This window comes from Nanorana parkeri, unplaced genomic scaffold (assembly GCF_000935625.1).
Source record: "Nanorana parkeri isolate BGI_ZX_2015 unplaced genomic scaffold, ASM93562v1 scaffold2632, whole genome shotgun sequence".
NCBI lineage: Eukaryota > Metazoa > Chordata > Amphibia > Anura > Dicroglossidae > Nanorana > Nanorana parkeri.
Window position 1 is genome coordinate 35,561 of NW_017308900.1, and position 23,070 is coordinate 58,630.

General features: G+C 43.4%; 1 protein-coding gene across 3 annotated transcripts in view; it reads right to left on the reverse strand.

The window, feature by feature from the left end:
• The window catches only part of LOC108802056 (disks large-associated protein 3-like), an 82,297-nt gene that overhangs the window by 5,073 nt on the left and 54,154 nt on the right, over positions 1-23,070 (reverse strand). For all 3 annotated transcript variants that reach the window (XM_018573946.1, XM_018573945.1, XM_018573944.1), the window contains one exon: positions 8,888-9,122. In XM_018573946.1, the coding sequence (XP_018429448.1) occupies positions 8,888-9,122 (235 nt within the window). The remainder of the gene's footprint in view (positions 1-8,887; positions 9,123-23,070) is intronic.

Genomic DNA, 23,070 nt, shown 5'->3' on the forward strand with positions numbered 1-23,070 from the left:
TTATGCTTTCCTTTCATTCTCTGCCCAGCCACCCAGTACAACCATCCAAATAACTGAAATACTCGGTGTTTCCTGTCATAGGGGAGTGTGTCCGTGACATTACTTTATATTATTATTATTATTATACAGAATTCATATAGTGTGAACAGTTTGTGCATCTCTTTACAATATATGGAGGACATTACAGCTACAATACAAGTCAAGGCGAAATGGTAAGGAGAGCCCTGCCCACGAGAGCTTACAATCTAATAGGGAGGGGCAAGTGATACATAAAGAAATAGCTGTGTGGGGATGAATTGATTAAGAAAGTGGTTTTTCAGTGGTTAGTTTGGGGCGCGATAGGCTTCCCTGAAGAGATTAGTCTTTAGGATCGCCTAAAAGCAGACAGAGTAGGAGACAGACAGACAAGCTGGGGTAAGGAGCATGGGAGGCGAGCATGGGAGAAGTTGATGAAGGAGCTAGAGAGCAGGAAGACTTGAGGGGAGCGGGGGGTGGTTAGGGTGATACTTTGAAATTAGGTTGGAGATATACCCGGGGGCAGAGCCTGTTTGTAGGCTGCCCGCAGCTCAGAGGAAGATCCGGTTACAGGCAGATGCGGCTTCCCAAGATCGCTCTTGCTGGGGACCTCAACAGCCGTATCTGTCATTGCCTTATCCTCCTGCTCCTCCTCATCCTCCAGCTCCAGGAAACTGTGCTTCCTGCCTGCAGACCCCTGGCCAGACACCATAGCCCAGACAGCCCACCTGATGGTCGCACAGCCCACCTGAGAGTCTCATAGCCCACCTGAGTGTTCCAAAGCCCACCTGAGAGTCGCATAGCCCACCTGAGAGTCACACAGCCTACCTGAGTGTCGCATAGCACACCTGATAGTCACACAGCCCACCTGAGTGTCGCACAGCCCACCTAAGTGTCGCACAGCCCACCTAAGGGTCGCATAGCCCACCTGAGAGGCGCACAGATTACCTGAGAGTCACATAGCCCACTTGAGAGTCGCATAGCCCACCTGAGAGTCACACAGCCCACCTGAGTGTCGCATAGCCTACCTGATAGTCACACAGCCCACCTGAGAGTGCCACAGCCCACCTGAGTGTCACACAGCCCACCTAAGGGTCGCATAGCCCACCTGAAAGTCGCACAGCCCATCTGATAGCTGCATAGCCCACCTGAGAGCCTCACAGCCCATCTTAGAGCCCACACATCCATCTGAGAGCCTGCACAGGCCAAATGGAGACATCAGGGCACCAACCACGAACAACACAGAGTATGTAGCTTCATATTATTTTGTATTGCTGTATAATGTATTGCTGTAGGCCTCTATAGCCGGTCTCCATACTTCTGCACCCTGGCTGTCTCTTCTTGCTCTTTCTCCTGGCTGCCTTTTCTAACTCTATCCTCTATATTCTCAAAAAAAAATTGCCCCCTGCAGCACTAGTGTGTTTGGGTGTAACCTAATGGGAGGCCATATACTAACCTCCTCCCGTGACCCAAAGCTCAGTATATCGACGGCTATTGCCCGCGATATACTGAGAGCGACGCAGCCAGGACGGAGAGTTGGCTCTGCCTATCTAGAGGCAGAGCCAGCTGTGCCCACCCTGTCCCCCGTTTGTTCCTCCAGTCAGCGCTGGATGATCAGAGATGGGAAGGGGGAATCCCTGCAGGGAGCAGTAAATGACAGTGACCGCTCACTGCAGAGAGACGATCGGAATCGGAGCGGATCAGCTGCATGTTTCTGCTCACTTCCCGACCTGTGACAACTTCTTTGTCACAGGTCGGCTCTAACTATGAGCATGAGTGGAAATCACTCACCTCATAGTTCTCCTTTAAGTTCAGGTTAGGAACCAAATAAACAGGTAAAAAACTGGGTGTGCCATCTTGTTAGCAACTTGGATGTTTTGCTCTAGCATTGCATATAGTCCAATGAAGTGAGGATTCAAACTCAAAACAAAATGGTCTTAAATAAATGTTTTAAGAACCCCTCAAATAATGGAACTGAATAAAGAGAGGTATTTGAAGTTCATTAAAAAGTGATACCAATGATATCCAGGGACAGGCAATAGAATAAACAATAAGAAACTTAGTTTAGGGTTGTAGTCTAAGCATAGATGGTAAAGGTAACACCAAGAGACGTTCAAATTAATTAAAAGGTAAAAGACTAAAATAATGATTCCCTGATATTCAGTCAATTTAGAATTATGCTACCACTCAAGGATCACCACTTAAGGTCTTGCGACCCTACAAACAACAAAGACCATTAAAGTTATCTGAGCCTTCTGCAAGTACTGAAAATAATGATGATCTTCAGGAAATGTTTCCACTTGGTGGTACCATTCCCCCAGAGCCAATTACAGAAAAAAATCAGACAAAACTTCCATTAACCCTTGCAGTGGGACTACTGTAGCCCCACTGCAAGGGTTAACTACAGTGTCTAGTTTTATCCCGAGTTCTTCTTTAACTTGGTCATGGATAAAGTTTGTAATCTCTGCAGGAATTATTATTTCTTAGATATACCCACATGGACAGACACTGCCAGAAGTTTTATTCTGCAAGACAACTGCACCCACCCCTATGGCTAAAGCTGCAACTTCCAAAAAAAGAAGTGTATGGCATTGATCTAATGAAATGAAACTTCACATCTGATGTACTGTATACAAACATACAAAGTGGACCTTGACCACCTTCGACTAAAAATCAGCTCTGCATACAGCTCTGCATGCTGATATGAAATCATCTTGCATTCATTAGCTACACAAACATAATTTTATTTTATATACAATTTCTTTTTTTCACTTCCTGGTCCACTTTGGCACAAATGATGTAATTGTGCCCAAAGTGTTGCATCCTGGGAAGGTTACATCAACAAGCATTGCTGGGATATGTCATCTGTAATCTCATGGGACCTCAGGGAAAGGCATTTTCCTCCCCTGAGATGATGTACATGGTCACATGTCCTAGTCACATGTGCCAGAGTTCCAGGAAGTAAAGGGAGATCTAGTAACCTGCCCTAGTTAAAATGGCCACTGTCAGAAGACTGGGGAAGAAAAGAGAAATAAGGAATGCAAAGAATAAAAAGCCGGCAAATATCTAGAAGTACTGTATGTGTTTGTAGATTGTCATTACTAAACATTTCTAGAGGTGTGTTTGTTGTTATTGTAAATATATGGGTAAAGGTCCACTTTAACATGTGTCAGTGTATCATTTTAGTGGGAAACCAGTTATCTTTTGCCTTTGTTTAGGGATCACAGCTCATACTGCTTAAGTTGAATCATGTACTGCATATGTCAGTATAATGTAAAAAGTCAAGCACATAATCTCAACTGCATGGGATGTATTTTTTATTTTATATGCTATGTCTGAGCAACACAGAGCAGCTCAAACCAGCAAACAGACTTAACACACCTTCTGGCAAATGCCAGATTTGTTCAATTTTTCAATTACTGGTCTGAAGGAATGTCAAATCTGAATTTTTACAACAGTAGTCAGTCCATCCATAAGTTGTTTCTTAATTACAGGCAGGGCCGTCTTTAACGCGGGGCAAAGAGGGCGCTTGCCCCGGGCCCATTCATGGCTGTGGGGCTGAAAGCAGCTGCCCCTTGAGCCCGCTGCCTGCAGAAACTTGCCAATCGGATCGCATAGTATAATACGTTATGGCAGCCGCATACGGCACTGCCATAACTTATTGTTGTCCTATGCGATCTGCACGATCGCATCCTAAAGGTGTAGCTCCTCCCCCGCCCACGTAGCACAGGGATCGACAAGGTGTCCGTACCGCCGCAGTCGTACCGTAGAATCAGCACAGGAAAAAAAAAACTTCCTGCACGTGGGCAGGAAGGTACCAAAACATCACATTAGATAGGGGGGTTGGGACGTACCAACTGTTCCGTACGACTTGTACGGAACAGTTGGTACGTCCCAAACCCCCCATCCAATGTGATGTTTTGGTACCTTCCTGCCCACATAGGGGTTTCACCAGGACTGGTGAGACCCCACAGAGCCCTGGTGAGACCCCACAGAGCCCTAGTTTAACGAGGGCTCTTTGGGGGTCTCAGCAGGGCTGTGAGGGGTCTCACCAGCCTGGTGAGACCCCACACAGCCCTGCTGAGACCCCCAAAGAGCCCTGGTTTATTCAGGGCTCCGTGAGGTCTCACCAGGACTCTTTGGGGGTCTCACTAGCCTGGTTAAATCCCACAGAGACCTGGTGAGGCCCCACAGGCCTGAGTGGGGCCTCATGTTTAGGTTTCGCCTAAGGCCTCGCAAACTCTAGAGCCGCCTCTGATCACAGGAGTACCAAGCAGCTGGTGCCCAAGGTTGAAGAAGGGCCTGAAGCTGGGGTAGGGGAAGCTATGTGGTGAGACCGGCGGCCGATATATCGGTGCATCCCTAATATAAACGGCTGAGCTTGCAATCGGTTTGAAATCCTACAGTCAAAGTTTTTTTGAGAGAAGTCTATGATCTATGTGTGCTGTTTTTTTTTCTTTTTCTGGGTGTTGGGGAGATGAGAGAAATTCCTGGGTGCAGGGGGGGGGCCAAGAAAATGTTTGCCCAGGGTCCGATCAGTATTAAAGACGGGCCTGATTACAGGCAGAGTCTGAAGAACTTAGTCAGGCCGGGCTACCTTACTGCAGGAACAAGATCAATCTGTCATAACTGCCAACTCCACCATTGAGTTGTGGGTGTTTCCACCCACATTTAGGTGTTGCAATACATTCTGCTACATTCTCAATTATATATGATAGGGATGCACCGATACCACTTTTTTAAGACCGAGTACGAGTACCGATACTTTTGATCAAGTACTCGCAGATACTAGTTACCGATACTTTTTCTTAAAGGGACAGGTCATATTTTTTCTAAAGCAATACAAACTAATGCTTTAAGGTCACTTTCTTAATATTAGGATTCATGAGATGACGCCGGCTTCCCGGCCAATCAGAATGCCGGGCGCTGCGTCATTACACGGCGCCCGGCTTCCGGATTTGCTAGCTTCCTGACCAATCGGGAAGCCGGGCAGCACGTCATTGCACGCAACCCGGCTTCCTGATTGGCCGGGATCTCGGCTCCATGCTCTCTCATCACAAGTGACGAGAGAGCATGGAGCGGTTTCCTGGCCAATCAGGAAACCGGGCAGCGTGTAATGATGCGCTGCGCGGCTTCCTGATACAGGAAGAACTCGTGCTAGGTATCGGAGCATTTGGGCGAGTACGAGTACTCACCCAAATACTCGGTATCGGCACCCATACCGATACTAGTATCGGTGCATCCCTAATATATGGTAAATTAAAAATCCAACAGGAAAAGTAGAATCCCTCATGATGGACACAGAAGTAGTAGAAGGAGTAAAGACCACAGAACTCAAGCACAGAGATCTTACCAATAGAGTTCCCAAGAGAAATAAGCAATTGTCAGGCAGATAACTCTCTGGCATCTGTTTAAGGTGAAATTAACCTTTGAAGAAGAACTTAAGATTTTTTTTATTAACCCTTGCAACGGGGCTATCCCCGTACTGCAAGGGTTAACTGCTCGTTTGTGTCTAGGTCAAAATAAAACAAAGAAATACTAATCCAAAGCTTGGTGCCGGCTTCTTCTCAGACCGATCCCTGGAATGTCTCTCCCCCTGCAGCAGTCTAAGGTCCAGTAAATTATCAAGTCTATACACTGTGCATACTGTACACATGAGGACACTGGGGAACATTCCAATGTGCTGGGGAGGAGGGGACAGGCTGGAGGGAGCGCCATGACAGCTGGCTAGCTCGGAGCTTCGAGTGAGTGTAGCTTTATTTTAGCACCTAGACACAAACGAACAGTTAACCCTTGCAGTGCAGGAGTAGCCCCACTGCAAGGGTTAATAAAAAAATTATCGGAATTCTTCTTTAAAGTGTATGATAACCCTAACAATAAACAACTATAATTTGCTACCCTTTGGTATATTGAATCAATATAAGCGTTAATCATACAAGCGTTTTTTCATATCTATTTGATAAGTGCAAAAAAGTACCCATTGTTCTTATTAGAAATTCAGAGTTGTCTTGTATCTTGTATACAATTCCTGTGTAACAGCAAAGAGTAATTAGACTTCCCCATTTTTTATCTTGATATTGCAGAATAGGGGGATGCTTTAAGCAGTTTACCAAAAGACATCTGGGCAGCGCTGACACCACTCAGTCTGCAAAAAAGCTCTGTGTTGTCAGCACTCATGGGGAAATGTAGCTGTGTGAAGTTGTCACCTCATGTTTGTAAAAGCTGAATACAAATATACCATTCGTTTCCTGCTGATTTGTGCCGCAAAAAATGAACATTTGTGCCGCTTTGGGTTCAGAGATATTGCGCATTATAGTTGCTGAAACCACTTTGCACCCCATATTATTACATTTTAAAAAGAAATATACCATTCATTTGTGCTGCTTTTGTGCCGCAAAAATTTACGTTTGTGCTGCTTTGGTTTAAGAGATATTGCACATTATATGTTATCAAACCACATTGACTTTATACCACGTTATTAAATCTTACATACAACTAGATTCATTTGTTCCCGGTGTGTGCCAATTTGGTGGATATTGCACATGATGTTTTACTTAATATGTGTAGTTTTGCCTAATGAGATATTACAAATTTGTTTAGCCAGGTGTCCTCAGTCTGCACCTAGTAATTAACTGTAATTTAAACTACACTATTGTGCTGGATAAAGACAATTTGTGGGTGTTTTAGGGAAAGTATAGGAAACCATTAATTACCTTGGTAACTTTTGCCAAGTTGAGGTGACCCCCAACGGTAAAATTTAGGGATGCACCAATACTAGTATCTGTGCCGATACTAAGCTTTTGGGCAAGTTCTCATTCTCTGGTGGTGAGTGCGGGCTCTCTAATGGTCAGTCCGTGCTCTCTGGTGGTGAGTACAGGCTCCCTGGTTGTCAGTGTGGCTCTCTGGTGGTCAATGTGGTCTCTCTTGTAGTCAGAGCAGCCAGTGCGGGCTCCCTGGTGGTCAGTGCGACTCTCTGATGGCCAGTGGGGGCTCTCTGGTGGTGAGTGCGGGTTTTCTGGCGGCCAGTGCGGGCTCTTTGGTGGTCAGTGCAGGCTCTCTAGTGGCCAGTGCAGCCTCTCTGGTGGTCAGTGTGACTCTCTGGTGGTCAGTACGGGCTCTCTGGTGGTCAGTGGGGGCTCTCTGGTGGTCAGTGGGGGCTCTCTGGTGGTCAGTGCGGCTCTCTGGTGGTCAATGAGGCTCTCTGTTGGTGAGTGCGGGCTCTCTGGTGCTCAGTGCGGCCAGTGTGGGCTCTTTGGTGGTCAGTGTAGGCTCTCTGGTGGCCAGTACGGGCTCTTTGGTGGTCAGCGGACTCTCTCTGGAGGCTCTGGCTGCAGCAGATGCGGCTCTCTACTGAGGTGGCCTTCTATTATGCCCAAATAGAGGGCCAGCACTGCCTGATTGCAGCTGGCCCGGTTTGCCGAAGGGCATACCCAGGTGATCTGGGCCAGCCGGGCCTATTTGCAGGAGCGTGCCCTTATGTTAATACTGCCCTGGCTGCAGTGACATCTGGCGCTGCTGCTGGAGAACTGACACTGCTGCGGCAGGGGGAGGCTGAGGAGCCTCTCACCTAGCACAGCAGAAGCTACAAGGCGAACCACTCAACAAAGGGTTGTGACCCACTTTTAGGTCGCGACCCACAGGTTGAGAACCACTGACATGCATCCCTTAAATTACTTTAAGACAGCTGTCTAATTCAGTAGTTCAATAATTGAATGAGACAGCAAAATCTCTGTTGGATTTAGCCAAATGTGGAAATTACACAAGGGGGGAATCTCCTGATGGGTCTTGCATATCTGGGGATGCACACAAACGAATGGTATATTTTTATTTAGGTTTTACAAACATGGGGTGCCAACTTCACACAGCTGGGAAATGTGCATGTATCTCAGTGATGTGTTACACCTTTTCATTTTTCTTTTTTTGCCCTGACAAACAATTTATTGTTTATTTTTATTCTCCCCCAAGATAATATAGACTTTTATCAGTAGCGCTACGGTTTTTGCCAGACAGGACATAAACAAAGACACAAGATCAAGGAGAAGACCAGCACACAGATCTCTGGCTAACAGGCAGTTACAGCTGTGCATCCTGCTAGAGTGACAAGCAGCACATTGCTTTACACACAGTGGAAACCAACACTCATGAAAGGTGGCAAATGACCTTTTAAAAAAAATCCACTTCTATTAGTTACTATATCTCTTATCTACCATGACAGGTATACAAGTTCACAATTATCATTTGACATTACAGGTGAATGGAGCTAGCTAGAGATTAAAAATCCATTAGTCGCTGTGGTGCGTGCTTGGTTGTGTCATTATATTACAGTTATGTGATATGTTTGTGTGAGAAAAATATCAATTCATTGTGCAGATATACAGATAAGAGTATACAAAAAAATATAGGCAAACAAATCAACCACAGAATGTAGGAGACTTGCACTATATAAGGATGATGACTAGTATGACTTCAATAGAAATTAATTATTGGAAGAAAGAAGTATGTGTTGCCCATAGCAACAAATCAAAGCTGAAACATTACTAGTCAGTGAGCCAAGTTCATTGCCATAGGCAGCAAAGCCACTTTTCTTTTAGGTTTTTCAGATGCAATTTATCAGCTGCTAGTGTAGTAACTTTATATATTCTCTTATCAAACTTACTGGACTGAGAAGATCATACCAAATAGATTAAAGGGTATGAGTTTGATATAATTAGGTCCAAACATGTGAATATTGAATGAAAACTGAACACACAATTTGTGGCAAAACGTAACAATGACACACAAGCAGACTGTGGCATATAGGCTACAGGAAAATGGTACTGCAGGTGTGCAAGTTCATAATCATCGTCAACTATTGTATGCAATGGACACTTACAAGTGTTGGGCTTAAGGATGCTGCTGGCAAGGGTTTGTCCTGATGGGCCAGACATGGAGAAGACAGAGATGCAATCATCATCCTGTGAGCAACCAGCTTGGATGGCACGGAGGTAGCTGTGACTGCGCATTCGAAAACAGCCAGGGAGATCCAAGGCTTCTACGGCATGAGATTCCACTTCACTGAACACGGATTCACATGCAGCTCCTGATTGGTGGTTTATCTCACCCTTAATCTGGAGAGTAAAAAAGACTGTAATCACCACAAACTATCATCTTTCACTACATCTTTTAATTGCCACAAGACATAAAGCTTCCTACAAATGCATTATTTTTATGTTATTATATAACAATTGTGGAACTATCGACGATATCAAATGAAAGAATAGATATCTTTACAGCATCTGTATATAGCTTTAGCAAGACCATCTCACTTCTTTAGAAATAGAGGGTTAATTTCGAAGACCTGTAATCAGATCTGTTGAAAATCTTTTTGTGATCTTGATTTCAGTTATTGCTTCAAGCTCTAGAGATAATACATTGTTTCATAATTACAAAAACAAGGGTTCAGCAAGTGTGCTTTTATGAGTATGATATAGTATAGGTTGCAACAGGTACTAATGTAATCATATTTGTGACTTCCAACAATACTGAAATATGTAACATAGATGAGTGGAAAAAAGAAACGTATACAAGGAACAATACTGTAATCAAAATACAATATAAGCGTGGCAAGAAAAGGGGTAATAGCCCAAAGGAAATACATGGATGATAACTATTTGTCCTTTCACTAAATCTCTGACTTGTTTATACTATCTACCACCACCAAAGATCACAATATGTATGCACCACATAAACAAAAACGTGTAGATAATTACTGTGTTTGATCAGTAATGTTATCAATACTGTCATGGTCATCTAAATACCATCAATTTCTGCCTCCTGAAACTGGGCTGGGCTTCAAGTTCCACTTTATGTAAAATAAAACAAAGTAACCACCCACCCCCAAACACTCCCACAAAGGTGCCTTCTTATCTCCTCCTCTGTCGAAGATGTAAACAACGTGGTAAGCAATATACTTAAAGGTATATTTGTTCTTTAAGAAATGTTGATTGATAACAACAACATTTAGTTGTTGGCTGTATATAAACATGCATATATCTGGAAAATGGCAGTCAAAAACCTTAATGCACCTGTAGGCCAGTGTTCAGAACAACTGTTGAAAGGATGCAGCACAAAGACAGTGCACAGAACAATGGTGCTTGTTTGGAAAGAACACCATCAATGAGGTGTACACAGGGCAGCATAAAATCATATGTGTGGCCTTAGCATTAAGACATATGGCTTTTTTTTAAAAGCTGGACACATTAGATGACAGTAATAAACATGTGGTCTGGAGATGTTCGAATATGAGAGCTGTTTTCTAGTTTCTGACCACTGGGCTTATAATCGTATCTGGAAAAAATATTTAGAGAGGGCTTCTTTCCCTGTACAAAGACAGGGCAAGAGGCAAGTTAGTCTAAGTCCTTTTTGGGAATGCAGATAGGAAGTGGAACTAAAAAGTAATATTGTAAGTTTTAGGACAGTGATGTAGTAATAAAAAAAAGACTTGCCAAATGTCTAAAAATCAAGCTGATTTATGTAGTTATAAGGCAGCTAAATGCCCAGTATATTTCTTAAACTTCATGGGCAATGAAGGAGCTCCAAAAACTAGCATGTGCAAATTTGCAGCTTCCACTCATGAAGATGGAGATCTGCCACCCCCATCCCTCAGTAGCCTACAGCAAGGTGTGCATTGTGGACAGCCAGAGCTCTATCTTCAGATGTAGAAGTCAGTGCTTAAATAATGACATTCAAAGGCTTCAAGGAAAATGAAGATGTAGACAGAAACCTGCATGTGTCTGTTTTTTATCCTATTGCTAATTGAATACTTTAAACATAAGGCTGTTTATTGCTTTATATACAGTAAATGCTTTCCATATAAGTAGGAAAATAGCTAAAACGCAAAGAAAATCATCAAGTTTAAAGTACTGTAAATTATTGGCAAAGTGTTCAGTGAACATATGGTAGAAAGATAGAATGGTGAAATCTATCTACAAATAGATGTTTTGTTCGGTTATTTTTGCCACTATCAAACTATATCACAGATCAACTGAGAAATGGCACTGGGTCAACTTTTAAAGCTGATATAGCTCATTAAAATGTGTTAAGTATTAATGCCACACGACAGTTTACGGAATCCTCATGCTTCATACAGACATAGACATATGTGGACTTATTTAAAATTAGTACCTATCTGTGTAGGCACTCATATCTCACTGTATTTCATAATAAAACAGGTCTGAACAAGATAAAAAAAAATGATCTGTCTACATGATGCAACAGAAGCTTTCTGTGTTTTGCAAAATCTTGGGTACCACGCACCTGGTCACCAAAATAAAATTTTATTGACTATGTGTAACGGCCGCCGCCGTCACCTGCGGGCAAGGAGGGAGGAAGTGGCGGCCAGCCGCTCCTTCGCTGGGTCGATTGTGTTCCAGGGTGGTGACACCTCCACTAAATCGCAAGTACTCTCAGTGCTTTTGCACTCATTCTCAGTTGGACTGTTACAAAGTTATCTGCATTGGCTTAAGTTACATTGGGGCTTTTGTACTTCCACCAGTTTGGGGATATATCATTGGACTCCTGCATTTATACTCTTCATTATCATTTGCCACTACTTCGCCATTTACTTGCATAGTTAACCCCATCCATTAAGGCATATAATTTAAACTGAGGCTGTGATGCGAGGAACTCTAACTCTCTGTTAAAACTGAGAGAGTGAAACCAGAGTTCCAACCCAGAGAAGCCTCCGCAGCTGAGATCCACGATACCTCAGTCCGTACAGGCGTGACATAATATTGGAACCCCCAAAAATGATGTTACCCTAAAACAACCCCCAGACTGGAAGATACACCCCTCTTTCCACGTGTTGCTTCTCAAACCCTTCAAGCCTAGCCCGTTCCCCAACAGGGGACCACTTCCGGCTCCTCCGGTTGAGGTCCAGGGGGACATTGAGTATGAGGTGGAAAGGATCCTCGACTCCAGGAAACGGGGTTCTAGCCTCCAATACTTGATACGCTGGAGGGGCTACGGACCTCTGTATGACTCCTGGGAGGACTCCTCGGATGTACATGCTCCTCGTTTGGTTAGAACTTTTCACCGTAGGTTCCCTGACAGGCCATTCCCTGCCAGGAGCCCCAGAGGTGCTCCCTTGAGGGGGGGGTTCTGTAACGGCCGCCGCCGTCGCCTGCGAGCAAGGAGGGAGGTAGTGGCGGCCAGCAGCTCTTTTGCTGGGTCGATTGCGTTCCAGGGTGGAGCGCACGCTCCGCATTTCCGGGTTTCGGGACAGCGTGCGTTCCACCGTGGAACGCGGAAGTGCGCCGAGACGTCCCTCGGCTCCTCCTGTCCATCAGTGGCCTATTTAAACGCCCAGTCGAGACAGCATGGCGTTCCAATATTGAGCCAGAAACGCCTGCTGTCTCCTGGGACCCTCCACAAGCCTCCAGATTGTGCCCTCCAGCATACCCCAGATCCGGATACCACCCAGGAGCCTCTACTGCTTCCATTGTGACACCTCCACTAAATCGCAAGTACTCTCAGTGCTTTTGCACTCATTCTCAGTTGGACTGTTACAAAGTTACCTGCATTGGCTTAAGTTACATTGGGGCTTTTGTACTTCCACCAGTTTGGGGATATATCATTGGACTCCTGCATTTATACTCTTCATTATCATTTGCCACTACTTCGCCATTTACTTGCATAGTTAACCCCATCCATTAAGCCATATAATTTAAACTGAGGCTGTGATGCGAGGAACTCTAACTCTCTGTTAAAACTGAGAGAGTGAAACCAGAGTTCCAACCCTGAGAAGCCTCCGCAGCTGAGATCCATCCGTACAGGCGTGACACTATGTTAATGCACACTCTAGGAAAAAGCTTTGTTGCAGGGTGAAATATGTTAGAGAAAGAAGCCGGAGCACTGTCCCTTGAATTAATTGAGTGGCAAAGACACTCTTTAGGAGAGTATATGCACCACCATATGACAAATGTCTATGAATGCAACAAATTCATGTACATGTCAGAAACATGTATGTGAATTTGTTGAAGAACCTGCGCCGTGCACATGTCTCAAGGACGCTGTGTCTTTGGGCCGCCGATGTCCTCTGACAGGTTGCTAGAATATCAGCAGCCTTGGGGCTGCCAGTGTCTTAGCAACCAACGATGCGGGGTTGTCCCCTCCCTGATGAACTGGTTTTAGGGGTCCCTCAGGCTCAAAACCTGTCAACTGGTGCATGTGGGTAAAAGACAAATGTAAATAAACACTCCCCACAAAAAAATACTTTTTTAAACTAATATTTACCTTTCCAGGTTCCAGCAAAGTTCAAATATGTACCTTACCATTTGCTCCAGAGATGGCCGGTCAGAGTTTGGGGGAGCGAGGTTCTCCCGTTCTTTGCAGCTCAAATAGTGTTTGAGCACTGGGAAAGATCTCGCCACTGGGGCAGTTTCAAGTAACCCTAACCTTAACCCTAAGTTTAAATATAGGCAGTGATTTAATGGGGGGTTCCCTGTGATGTATTGCCCATATAGGCAATGGCATCATAGGGAACCCCATCCATCAGAGTTCCCTATACACATAAAATCATGCCTAGTGCTGGAAATCTGGCAGTTTGGCCACACTGGGTTTTTTTTTCAATTACTTTTTTTGCACTAAAAAATATTTTAAAAAATAACCAGGGAAGTGCTGAACCTGTTTTAAAACCACTCTCCATAAGCTAAAAATTGACAGTTCCAAAGAAGAGAAGCACTTAAAAATGCAAGTTACCCACTTAAAAACAGGGAATGTTGGGCCAGTTTCAAAACTAATCTACATTCACTGATCAATAAAAAAGAATAAATAGCACAGTAAAGCACTTTTCCACTGCTAAACAGCTGCTGGGTGAATACTGCTGTTAGGAGAATAGAAAAAAAAATATTTTTTTCTATTCTCCTAATTGTAAAGGAAACCTGTAAGGAGAGAATATGGAGGCTGACATTGCATTGCAATATATTAGTTGGCTGGGTATCTCTGCCTTCAATATTTTCTAACAGGCTATTCACAAAAGGGTGAAGAGTTTGGAGAAGGCAGGAGACGTGAACAATCTAGGACAACATAGTTGATTTGGAAAAATTTAATTTAACCCATAATCATTTTTAACATCTATCTCTGCAGTGAGAAACAAGCTGATACAATCTTAATATTGATGCAATCCTTTCCACTACTTCACACTGAAAAACAATGTAGATCAGACTTTCTCAAGCATGGTGTTGCAGCAAGTTACCAACTTGAAACAAAATTGAAGATAAGGAACTCAGAGTGGTTTCAGAACTTATAAATAAGTCACTGGACTAGCATTTTCAGAGGGAAGTGACAGGTTTCCGTTAAATAATATCTTGCTCTTCCATTCAGCCAGAGATTAATTGCATTTAGCATCACTGTGCAGAACCAAACATAAAATATGGCAGGTTTTTCTAAAGGCTCTGCAAAAAAGGCAGTCAGAGAAGAAAATGGATGATCCAGCAAAATAGAAAATACAGTGAAACACAGCAATGATTTTGAATAAACAGATTACTTTAAACTGAGGGAGGGGACACTAAAAATAATATTTTCAAACATCAAAGGTGCAAAAATACGCTTTAATGCGTGCAGAATTGTATCTTCCTGTAAACAATGTGTAATATCACTATAGTTTCCGAATCGCAGCAACAGAGATTTACATACCTGAGTGCATTTGTATAACTCCTATTTTTCATGCAAACAGATTGTACTGTAAACTAGGTTGAAGGTCATTAAACCTTAAAATGCATGTACTGTATGCTGAAAACTGGGATTTCAAAATAAAAATCTTCATTCCATGATGTAAAAATGCAGCAGTGGATTTTAGTCATTATAAATTCAGCAAAATGGTGGGTTAGCAAACTGGGCAGCACCACAAGCATGAAAATGTTAGTTAATGATACATGCCGCTGTCACAGAGGCTTAAGAAGATACAGAAGAAAAAGCAAAGCAGACCTTTACTGAACTGGTGCAGCAGAGATTCTTATCATTACTTTAAATGACATACATGCTTTCATTTCTCCATTTTTTACTGTCTAGTAAAAAATCTGCGCTAGTATTTTCCAGCAAACCAATGTAAGGAAGACTTTACAATTGCCTGCCTCAGGAAAACTAAAGCTGTTATTATGGAGTAAAATAGAAAAACTACTGAAAAATATGAATAATATAAACCCAAAACATGCTAACATGGATATGCTAAGATGGGGATTCATAGAAACTGGAGAAAAGAAAAGAGTACATAAATGGGTTTTCTTTATGTATAGGACACAGACTGAATCAAAGAGAACTGACAATACCACCACATTACCCAATCATCTTTGATTCAGCCTGTGTCCTGTACTGTAGTCCAAGAAAGGATTTTAGAGGTAAGTAAAAAATCCTATGTTCTTGATCATAGAGTACAGGACACAGGCTTCATCAAAGACAACTGGGTAGTATGGAGGTATCATCAGTCGTCTTTGATTCAGCCTGTGCCCTGTACTGTACTCCAAGGATTTTACAGGTAAGTAAAAAATCCTATGTTTTGTGAATGGCAAACAATCACATTTTACCATTTATTTTAGGACCCAATCACACCAGGAAGCACTGCACCGCAATGCATGTGTTTTCGTGTGTTGAAGCACGTTGCGTTAGGCAGCCCATTCCAAATGAATGGACTGTAACGCACCTCAACACGTTGAGCATTGCTACGGTGCACTGTAACACAGGTGCATTCCAAGGGTGTGTTGTGGTTCCATTAAAAATGAATAGCACAGCAATGCACTAATACGCACGGGCACTGAGTTTTACCCTGTGTTAATACAATGCCCTTAAAGAGAGGTTCTGCTTTTCCCACTGAGAGGAAGGCAACAGGTTCACTAACCTGCTCCCATACCCTGCCATACATATTCACCCTTATTTTGCTCCCTCGCTACTCCGTTTGGCTACTAAAATTCAACTGCCCAGTGCCAGTCTTGGCTCCCTTCCAGCAGCTGCAAAGTGATCTGCAATTCCCCTGGGTGTTAGGAAATCACTATAGCCTTCCACAGGTGGCAAATAATATGAAATAGTTTTAAAGTTTGGGAATATTGACTGGAAGTTTGCTGGCACTTTGAAGCGAATTGCCTGTGGCTCTGGAGCAAACAGGTACATTGTAATTTATATACAGAACACAAGATAGTTCATGTTTAGTTGTTTCATAAGCTTGCAATGAGAAATCTGTATAATGCCAAGTACATGAACAAAATGTCAGTCCCTAGTAGATAGCTGGGACAACCATAGTACAACTGAAACAGTGGGATGCCAGCCCCTATCTGTCATGTAAATGACCAATCCAGCACATGTTCTGTGCTGCTCAGTGGTATTATTCACATAAATCACACACAACTACGCTCTTAATCACGTTGGCAGTCTTTAAGGATTCTGTCTACATAACTTAGTTATGAAAAAGGAAATTAAAAATCCTTTTTTTCTGATACTGCTATACATCCTACAAATGGCAGTCTATGGATCACTGTGATACACCATACAATCTTCTATGGTACAATGACCTATTACTGTGCATGTGTAACTTTATCCTGCACATAGATGGACAAATCTTCCTTCTAGAAAGGCAGGACACTAGAATTGTATGTGCCACTACATAGATTGTAAAACCCATTTCATTATCTGTTATTTTTTTCACTGACATTGTCAACTTTAAACATCTATACTGATACTGTGATTTATTCATGCATGGCAAATAAACAAGTTTACTTTAATAATAGTCCCCATAGCTACTTATACTTAACTTTCCTTGCCTTTACTCCCTCTTCCACTCCATCCTATCCTACCCAAAATGGATGAAAAAAAAACCTGTATTACCTACAAGTTGCAGCTTAGAGCTAACACAAGATTGAGGACTCTCATGTGATAGAGCTGACTAAGCACCCAACCCACGCACCAGTGTTGTCACATGGGCGGAAAGGGAATAAGTTGCATGCTCCCCAATACCAGGAAGTACCATGTATGTCACATTGCTTTCCCAGTCAAACATGAACCTGTTGCTTTGACATGCGTGCAAAGATTCACTCTAAGGCAACATAGTGAACTAATGTTTCTAATTTCTAAGAGAAACAGCAAAAATCTAATGTCAATTGTAGAAGTGTTCCAAACTGATACTGTTATGTTAGATTAGATAGAGTATTTTATTCAGGTAAGTTAAGAAATACTTAATTAGTTAAACAGATAAGTAAAACAATGTGAAAAATGTTTTAGATGGACACAGAAAGGAATGTTTTCTGGCTAATAAAGGAAGTAGGCACTGTTAGGTGGGACTTTTACTTTTATAAGTTTAAAATGAGTGACAGGTTCACTTAAAACTAGTTGTTGTGTGTCCTGGCAAGAATACCAGACCTCGCAAAAAAACAGGAACAGAGATTTGTGTCCATGACATGATTAAGGTTTATTCAACATATGTTGGCCAGCGTACTACACCCAAAAAGAGGAATTACATTAATTTTTAAGCAAAGGCACATTAGCATAATTCATGAGACACATCCCAGTGGCATCTCACACTGGGCCGGCACGGAAATATAAATCATCCAATAATATTTGATTATTTATCACACCTTTGAAACGGTTAACTCTCTCAGGTCACAAGGTCCCTCCCATACTTGCATCATCTTTTGTTAATTAAACTGGAACTGTATTTGAAGGAATAATAGTTCTTTTGAGTTTGGCTGGCTTGACCTGGTGTCTGACAATATATCATATTCGGGCTTATTTGTCGTCTTATCAGCTACCCACATACGGTGTTGCCAATAACAAGAAATCCTTGAAAAGGCCTGTAAACCACAGACTGAGACATATTTTGCAGAGTCTGCACAAATATGTCCTTGCAGAACCTGCAAAAATAAAACTGTTGATCTCTACAAACCTTGGGACTTATGTACAGGTGAAACTCGAATAATTAGAATATCGTGCAAAAGTTCATTTATTTCACTAATACAACTTAAAAGGTGAAACTAATATATGAGATAGACTCATTAATGTTGCCTCTATATAGATCGTTGGTTCGGCTACATCGGGAGTACGCGGTCCAGTTTTGGACGCCGGTACTGAGAAGGGATGTCCTTGAACTGGAGAGAGTCCAGCGGAGGGCAACAAAACTAATTAGGGGAATGGAGGACCAGAGCTATGAGACAAGGCTTCTGACCTTAAACATGTTTACGCTGGAATTAAGGAGATTAAGGGGGGATATGATTTTCATGTACAAGATGTTCAATGGTGACAGCAACATTGGCAACAAACTGTTTGAGATTAACTCCATTACAAAGACTAGAGGCCACCACCTAAAGTTGGTGGAGAAAAAATTCCAGCACAATGGGCGAAGAGGGTTCTTTACAGTACAGTTACAGTACTTTACAGTTAAGGTCTGGAACTCACTGCCATCGGCAGTGATTTCAGCCAAGAGTGTAGATTTATTCAAGAAACGTTTGGACAATTTCTTGAGGGACCGTAATATCCAGGGATACCAGTATCCCTAAGAACGAGGTGATGCGTGGACCTATATGGGTTGGACTTGATGGACGTATGTCTTTATTCAACCCCAAATACTATGTAACTATGTGACTATGTAAGCATCCCCATAGAGCTTGTCTGCGGAAGGAAGCATGAAGTGCTCCAAAATCTCCTGGTAGATGGCTGTGTTGACCCTGGACTTAATGAAGCACAGTGGACCAACACCAGCAGATGACATGGCTCCCCAAATCAACACAGACTGTGGAAACTTCACACTGGACTTCAAGCATCTTGCAGTGTGTGCCTCTCCATTCTTCCTCCATACTCTGGGTCCTTGGTTTAAAATGAGATGCAACATTTGCTCTCGTCAGAAAAGTGGACATTGGACCACTGAGCAACAGACCAGGTTTGTTTTTCTTTAGCCCAGGTAAGATGCTTCTGACGTTGTTTGTTGTTCAGGAGTGGCTTGACAAGAGGAATACGACATTTGAAGCCCATGTCCAGGATCGGTCTGTGCGTGGTGGCTCTTGATGCACTGACTTCAGCCTCAGTCCACTTCTTGTGAAAGTCCCCAACACTTTTGAATGGCCTTTTCCTGACAATCCTCTTCAGGCTGCGGCAGTGGCGCAACCAGAGTTCTGGGCGCCCGGGGCAGAAATTTCTTTTCGCCCCCCATTATATAAACAACATAAATAAACTTTTGCACGATATTCTAATTATTCGAGTTTCACATGTATAACAAGATGGAGTCTCAAATATCAAGATGGATTCTTTAGCTTAACCAACTTTTCCACCTCATTGTGCAACCCATATTCTAAATTATTATCAAAGCTTTAACTAAAGATATAACATAGTTTTAATCTCATCTATAACCATTAAACTATACTCTAAATAAATTCTGCATTAGAATCTGCAGATGTGAGAGAAAAAAACATATTCCCTTAGGAGGTATTCGTATTTCTGCATGAATTGCTCCTAAATTATGATCTGGCTTTCATCTAAGTCACAATAATAATAAATAAATACAGTCTTTAACAAACAACAAAACCACTTGCATAGCCATGCATTTATTAAACAAATCAAGTCCCATAGAAAATATATAGCCTCCCTAGGATTCATTAAAAAGGGTAATTAGAGGTAGGAATTCAATTCAGTGAGTTAGGCATTCTAGTTAATTCAAGTCTGAGCTTGATCTAGCCTTCCATAAGAAAAAGAAAAACAATTTTTACTACCACCTCGTCACTAGGCTATTTTAATAAAGTGCAGTAGGACGTTATTAAAGAAGGTTCATAGAACTTCAGAAGGACAGCTGTTGAAGATATTAATAGTTTCAAAAAAGATTTTTAACAATGACTGTCCACAGTCAACAACACAACCAATTTAGAAATGGTAAAAAATTCAACACTGTTGTTTCTGTCCTTACGAGTGTAGACAATGGTAAGAGGTTACTAGAGAGAATACCACTGCTCTTCAAAAACAAAAATGCTACAGCCCACCTAAAGCTTGCCTAAACTACCTAGAAACTGCATATACACACCCTGCAAATGTGATGCATGAGATGGGGAGAATAATAGCGTAAGGCTTCTATGCTGCCTCGGGACCTGCTCACAATCTAGGTAACTAATGAATACCAAGCTGTATCACGGATTTGTACAGCAGAATGTCAGGGCATCTGTCTGTAATCTAAAACTCAAAAATAACCCCCTAAAAAGTACTAAATCATCAACAGATTGCTTAAACGACTAAATGCTATATTTTTAATATCCAGGTCAAAGCCCAATTAAAGTGAAAAGCTGTGACATGATAAAAAGCAGATCATTTAAACAATACATTGCAAAAACAAACGTGAAACATAGCTCCCAAATGTCCCTTCTTTGAAAAGGCTGTGCCTAATTTGGAATCAAATTTCTTTGTCCCCCATTCTTCCTCAGCTTTTTGGCCTGATGTATAGACCTTTATAGAAAAATTTACTATTTAGGCCTCATTCACACAGCTAACGGTTGGCCTGTACAGATCCGTATTGGGCCGCTCCCGGGAAGGACAGGTGCTGCTTGTGATTTATATGCAGCAGCGTGTTCTTCTCTATAGGAGTACACGACCGTACGTTCACTCGAACTGCACATCCATGCGGTTGTCTGTACTCGTACGCAGAAAGGATCCAGGCGGGATGGACCACGTCTGCGTACGAGTACAGACATCCGCACCCGCACAGATGTGCAGTTCGAGTGAGCGTACGGTCGCGTACTCCCATAGAGAAGCTGTGAAAATTAGGTCTTAAAGCTAAACTCCAGGTATAACGTTTTATGCATACATACATACATTGTCCAGCTTGGCCCAATGAAAGCATGAAAATGTCATACCTGAGTAGTCCATGGGGATCCTGTAAAGCACGGGGTTACTCGGAACTACTACAGTGCTTTAGAGCGATCTTCTAGTCCTGGTACTCTGCTGTGCTCAGTGGCTTCCCCTCTGTTCTGAACACACAGGGGATCACTTGCTCAGCACAGCAGCCATTCAGACAATTCCTACATTTTATCGATGAATACAAGGTGCTCTCTGATTGTCTGATTGTGATGACAGCGCCCTCCTCCAAATAGAGAACATATTTTCAGGGCCGTAGCGAGGGTAAGGCGACTGAGGCTCTCGCTTCGGGCACAGGTGCTGGGGGGCGCAGCCATCAGGGAGAAGTGGGGTGGCACAGCTCTGCACAGAGTATTGGTACATATCACTAATATGTTGATCCTCCGCCGCTCGGCCATGCACACAGCACACCCGGCAGCTTTTCCTCTGGATGCCTGTTGCTCTCCCCCATCTGTATGCTGCGGGGATCCGAGTAGAAGTGAAGCACTTCAGCCAGTTGGGAGGGGGGGGCGGAAGAGGGAGCCGCTGTCACAGCAGCATGGCCGAGCGGTGGGAAGAGAGAGAGTCGCTCGGCCAGGATCTCTCTCTTCTCACCGCTCTTCCATGCTGCTGTGACAGCGGCTCCCTCCTCCGCCCTCCCCACCCCGGCTAAAGTACTTCATTTCTCCTTGGAGCCCCACTGCCTACAGATGGGGAGAGCAGCAGGCATCCAGAGGAAAAGCCGCAGGCTGTGCTCTGTACGTGGTTGAGTGGCAGAGGATCGGTATAGATCAGTGATATGTACCGATACTCTGTCCAAAGCTGTGCCACCCCGCTTCTCCCTGATGCAGGGGCGTATTTACCGCGAGGCAAAGTAGGCGTTTGCCTAGGGCGGCACCTTCCTGGGTGCCTGCGACTAGAGTTAAACCCCCCGGGGGGGGGGTGCTAGTAAGGTGCCGAGGGCGGCCGAAGCTTGGCTTGCCTAGGGCAGCCAAATACATAAATACACCACTGCCCTGATGGCTGCGCGAAGCAAAAGCCTGAGTCGCCTCACCCTCGCTATTGATTTTAAAAAAATGCTAGGTGTTCTCTGCTTTGGATTTTGCCTGTCAATTTTTAGCTTTTGTAAACTGTCATTGTTGCTTTCGGTATGGAAGCATTAATCATACCCAAAACCTAAGGATGAGCAATACCATACAACTCAACTTAACCCCTAGCCCCCAATCTAACCTTTAACATCCCTACCCGTAAGGCCTTGTTCACACCAAGCGCGTTCCAGGAGCAGAGCAGTTACAGACCAGATCAAAACTGCGTCCAATGTATTTCAATGGTATTTTGGGCTCTAGTTCACACCGCAACGTTCAGTTCCAGAGCATGTAAAAAAAACTGCAGCAAGCCTATTGTACCAGCTCTGGAATGCTCTGGAACGGATGCAAACACATCACAAACACATGCAAATGCCCTGGAATGCACTGAAAGCCCTTTTTTGTGACCAGAAAATGGCCCGGAATGCATCAAAAACGCAGCACAACCCACTGCACTGCGTGTGCAGAAACTCATGCAGATCTGGTCTGCATTTGGTTTGAACAAGCCCTTATCCTTAGACTTCAACCTAACCACACCAACAATGTATTGTTCCAAAACAAAACTATGGGGTCTATTCACGAAGCAGCAGAAGGATCTAGCCGTAGCTTTGGCCGATCCTTCGGCTAACTTTGGCCCCAGGACCCCTTCGATTCAGTAGAACCGAAGGGCTGCTGTATGGGCTATTCACTTTTGTATGGGCTATTCACTTTTTTAACTATTTTTCTGTTCTGCTGGGTCCCACAGAGGGACCCAGCAGAACAGCTGAGCCGAATGCTGCTCAGCGGCATTCGGCTATTCACTCACTGCTGTTCGGCATCTAAGATGTTCGGTCTAAGAATAGACTGAACAGCAGCGAGTAGCCTTCCGGGCGTTCGGCTTAGCCGATCCAGATGTTGGATCAGCTGAGTCGAACTCCTTCTGCACTTTGGGTCGGCCGAACATGCAGAGCATGCTCGGCCAACCCGAAGCCACGCAAAGCCACCCGATGTACGGCTGATTTCAGCCTACCAGCCTGAAGTGAATAGCCGAACAGCGCCGGCCATTCACTCAGCTGCCTACTGCAGCTTAGTGAATACACCGCTATGTTGTAATATATCAACAACAGAAATGATGGCGCTGACAATGCACCAAGAATTTGGT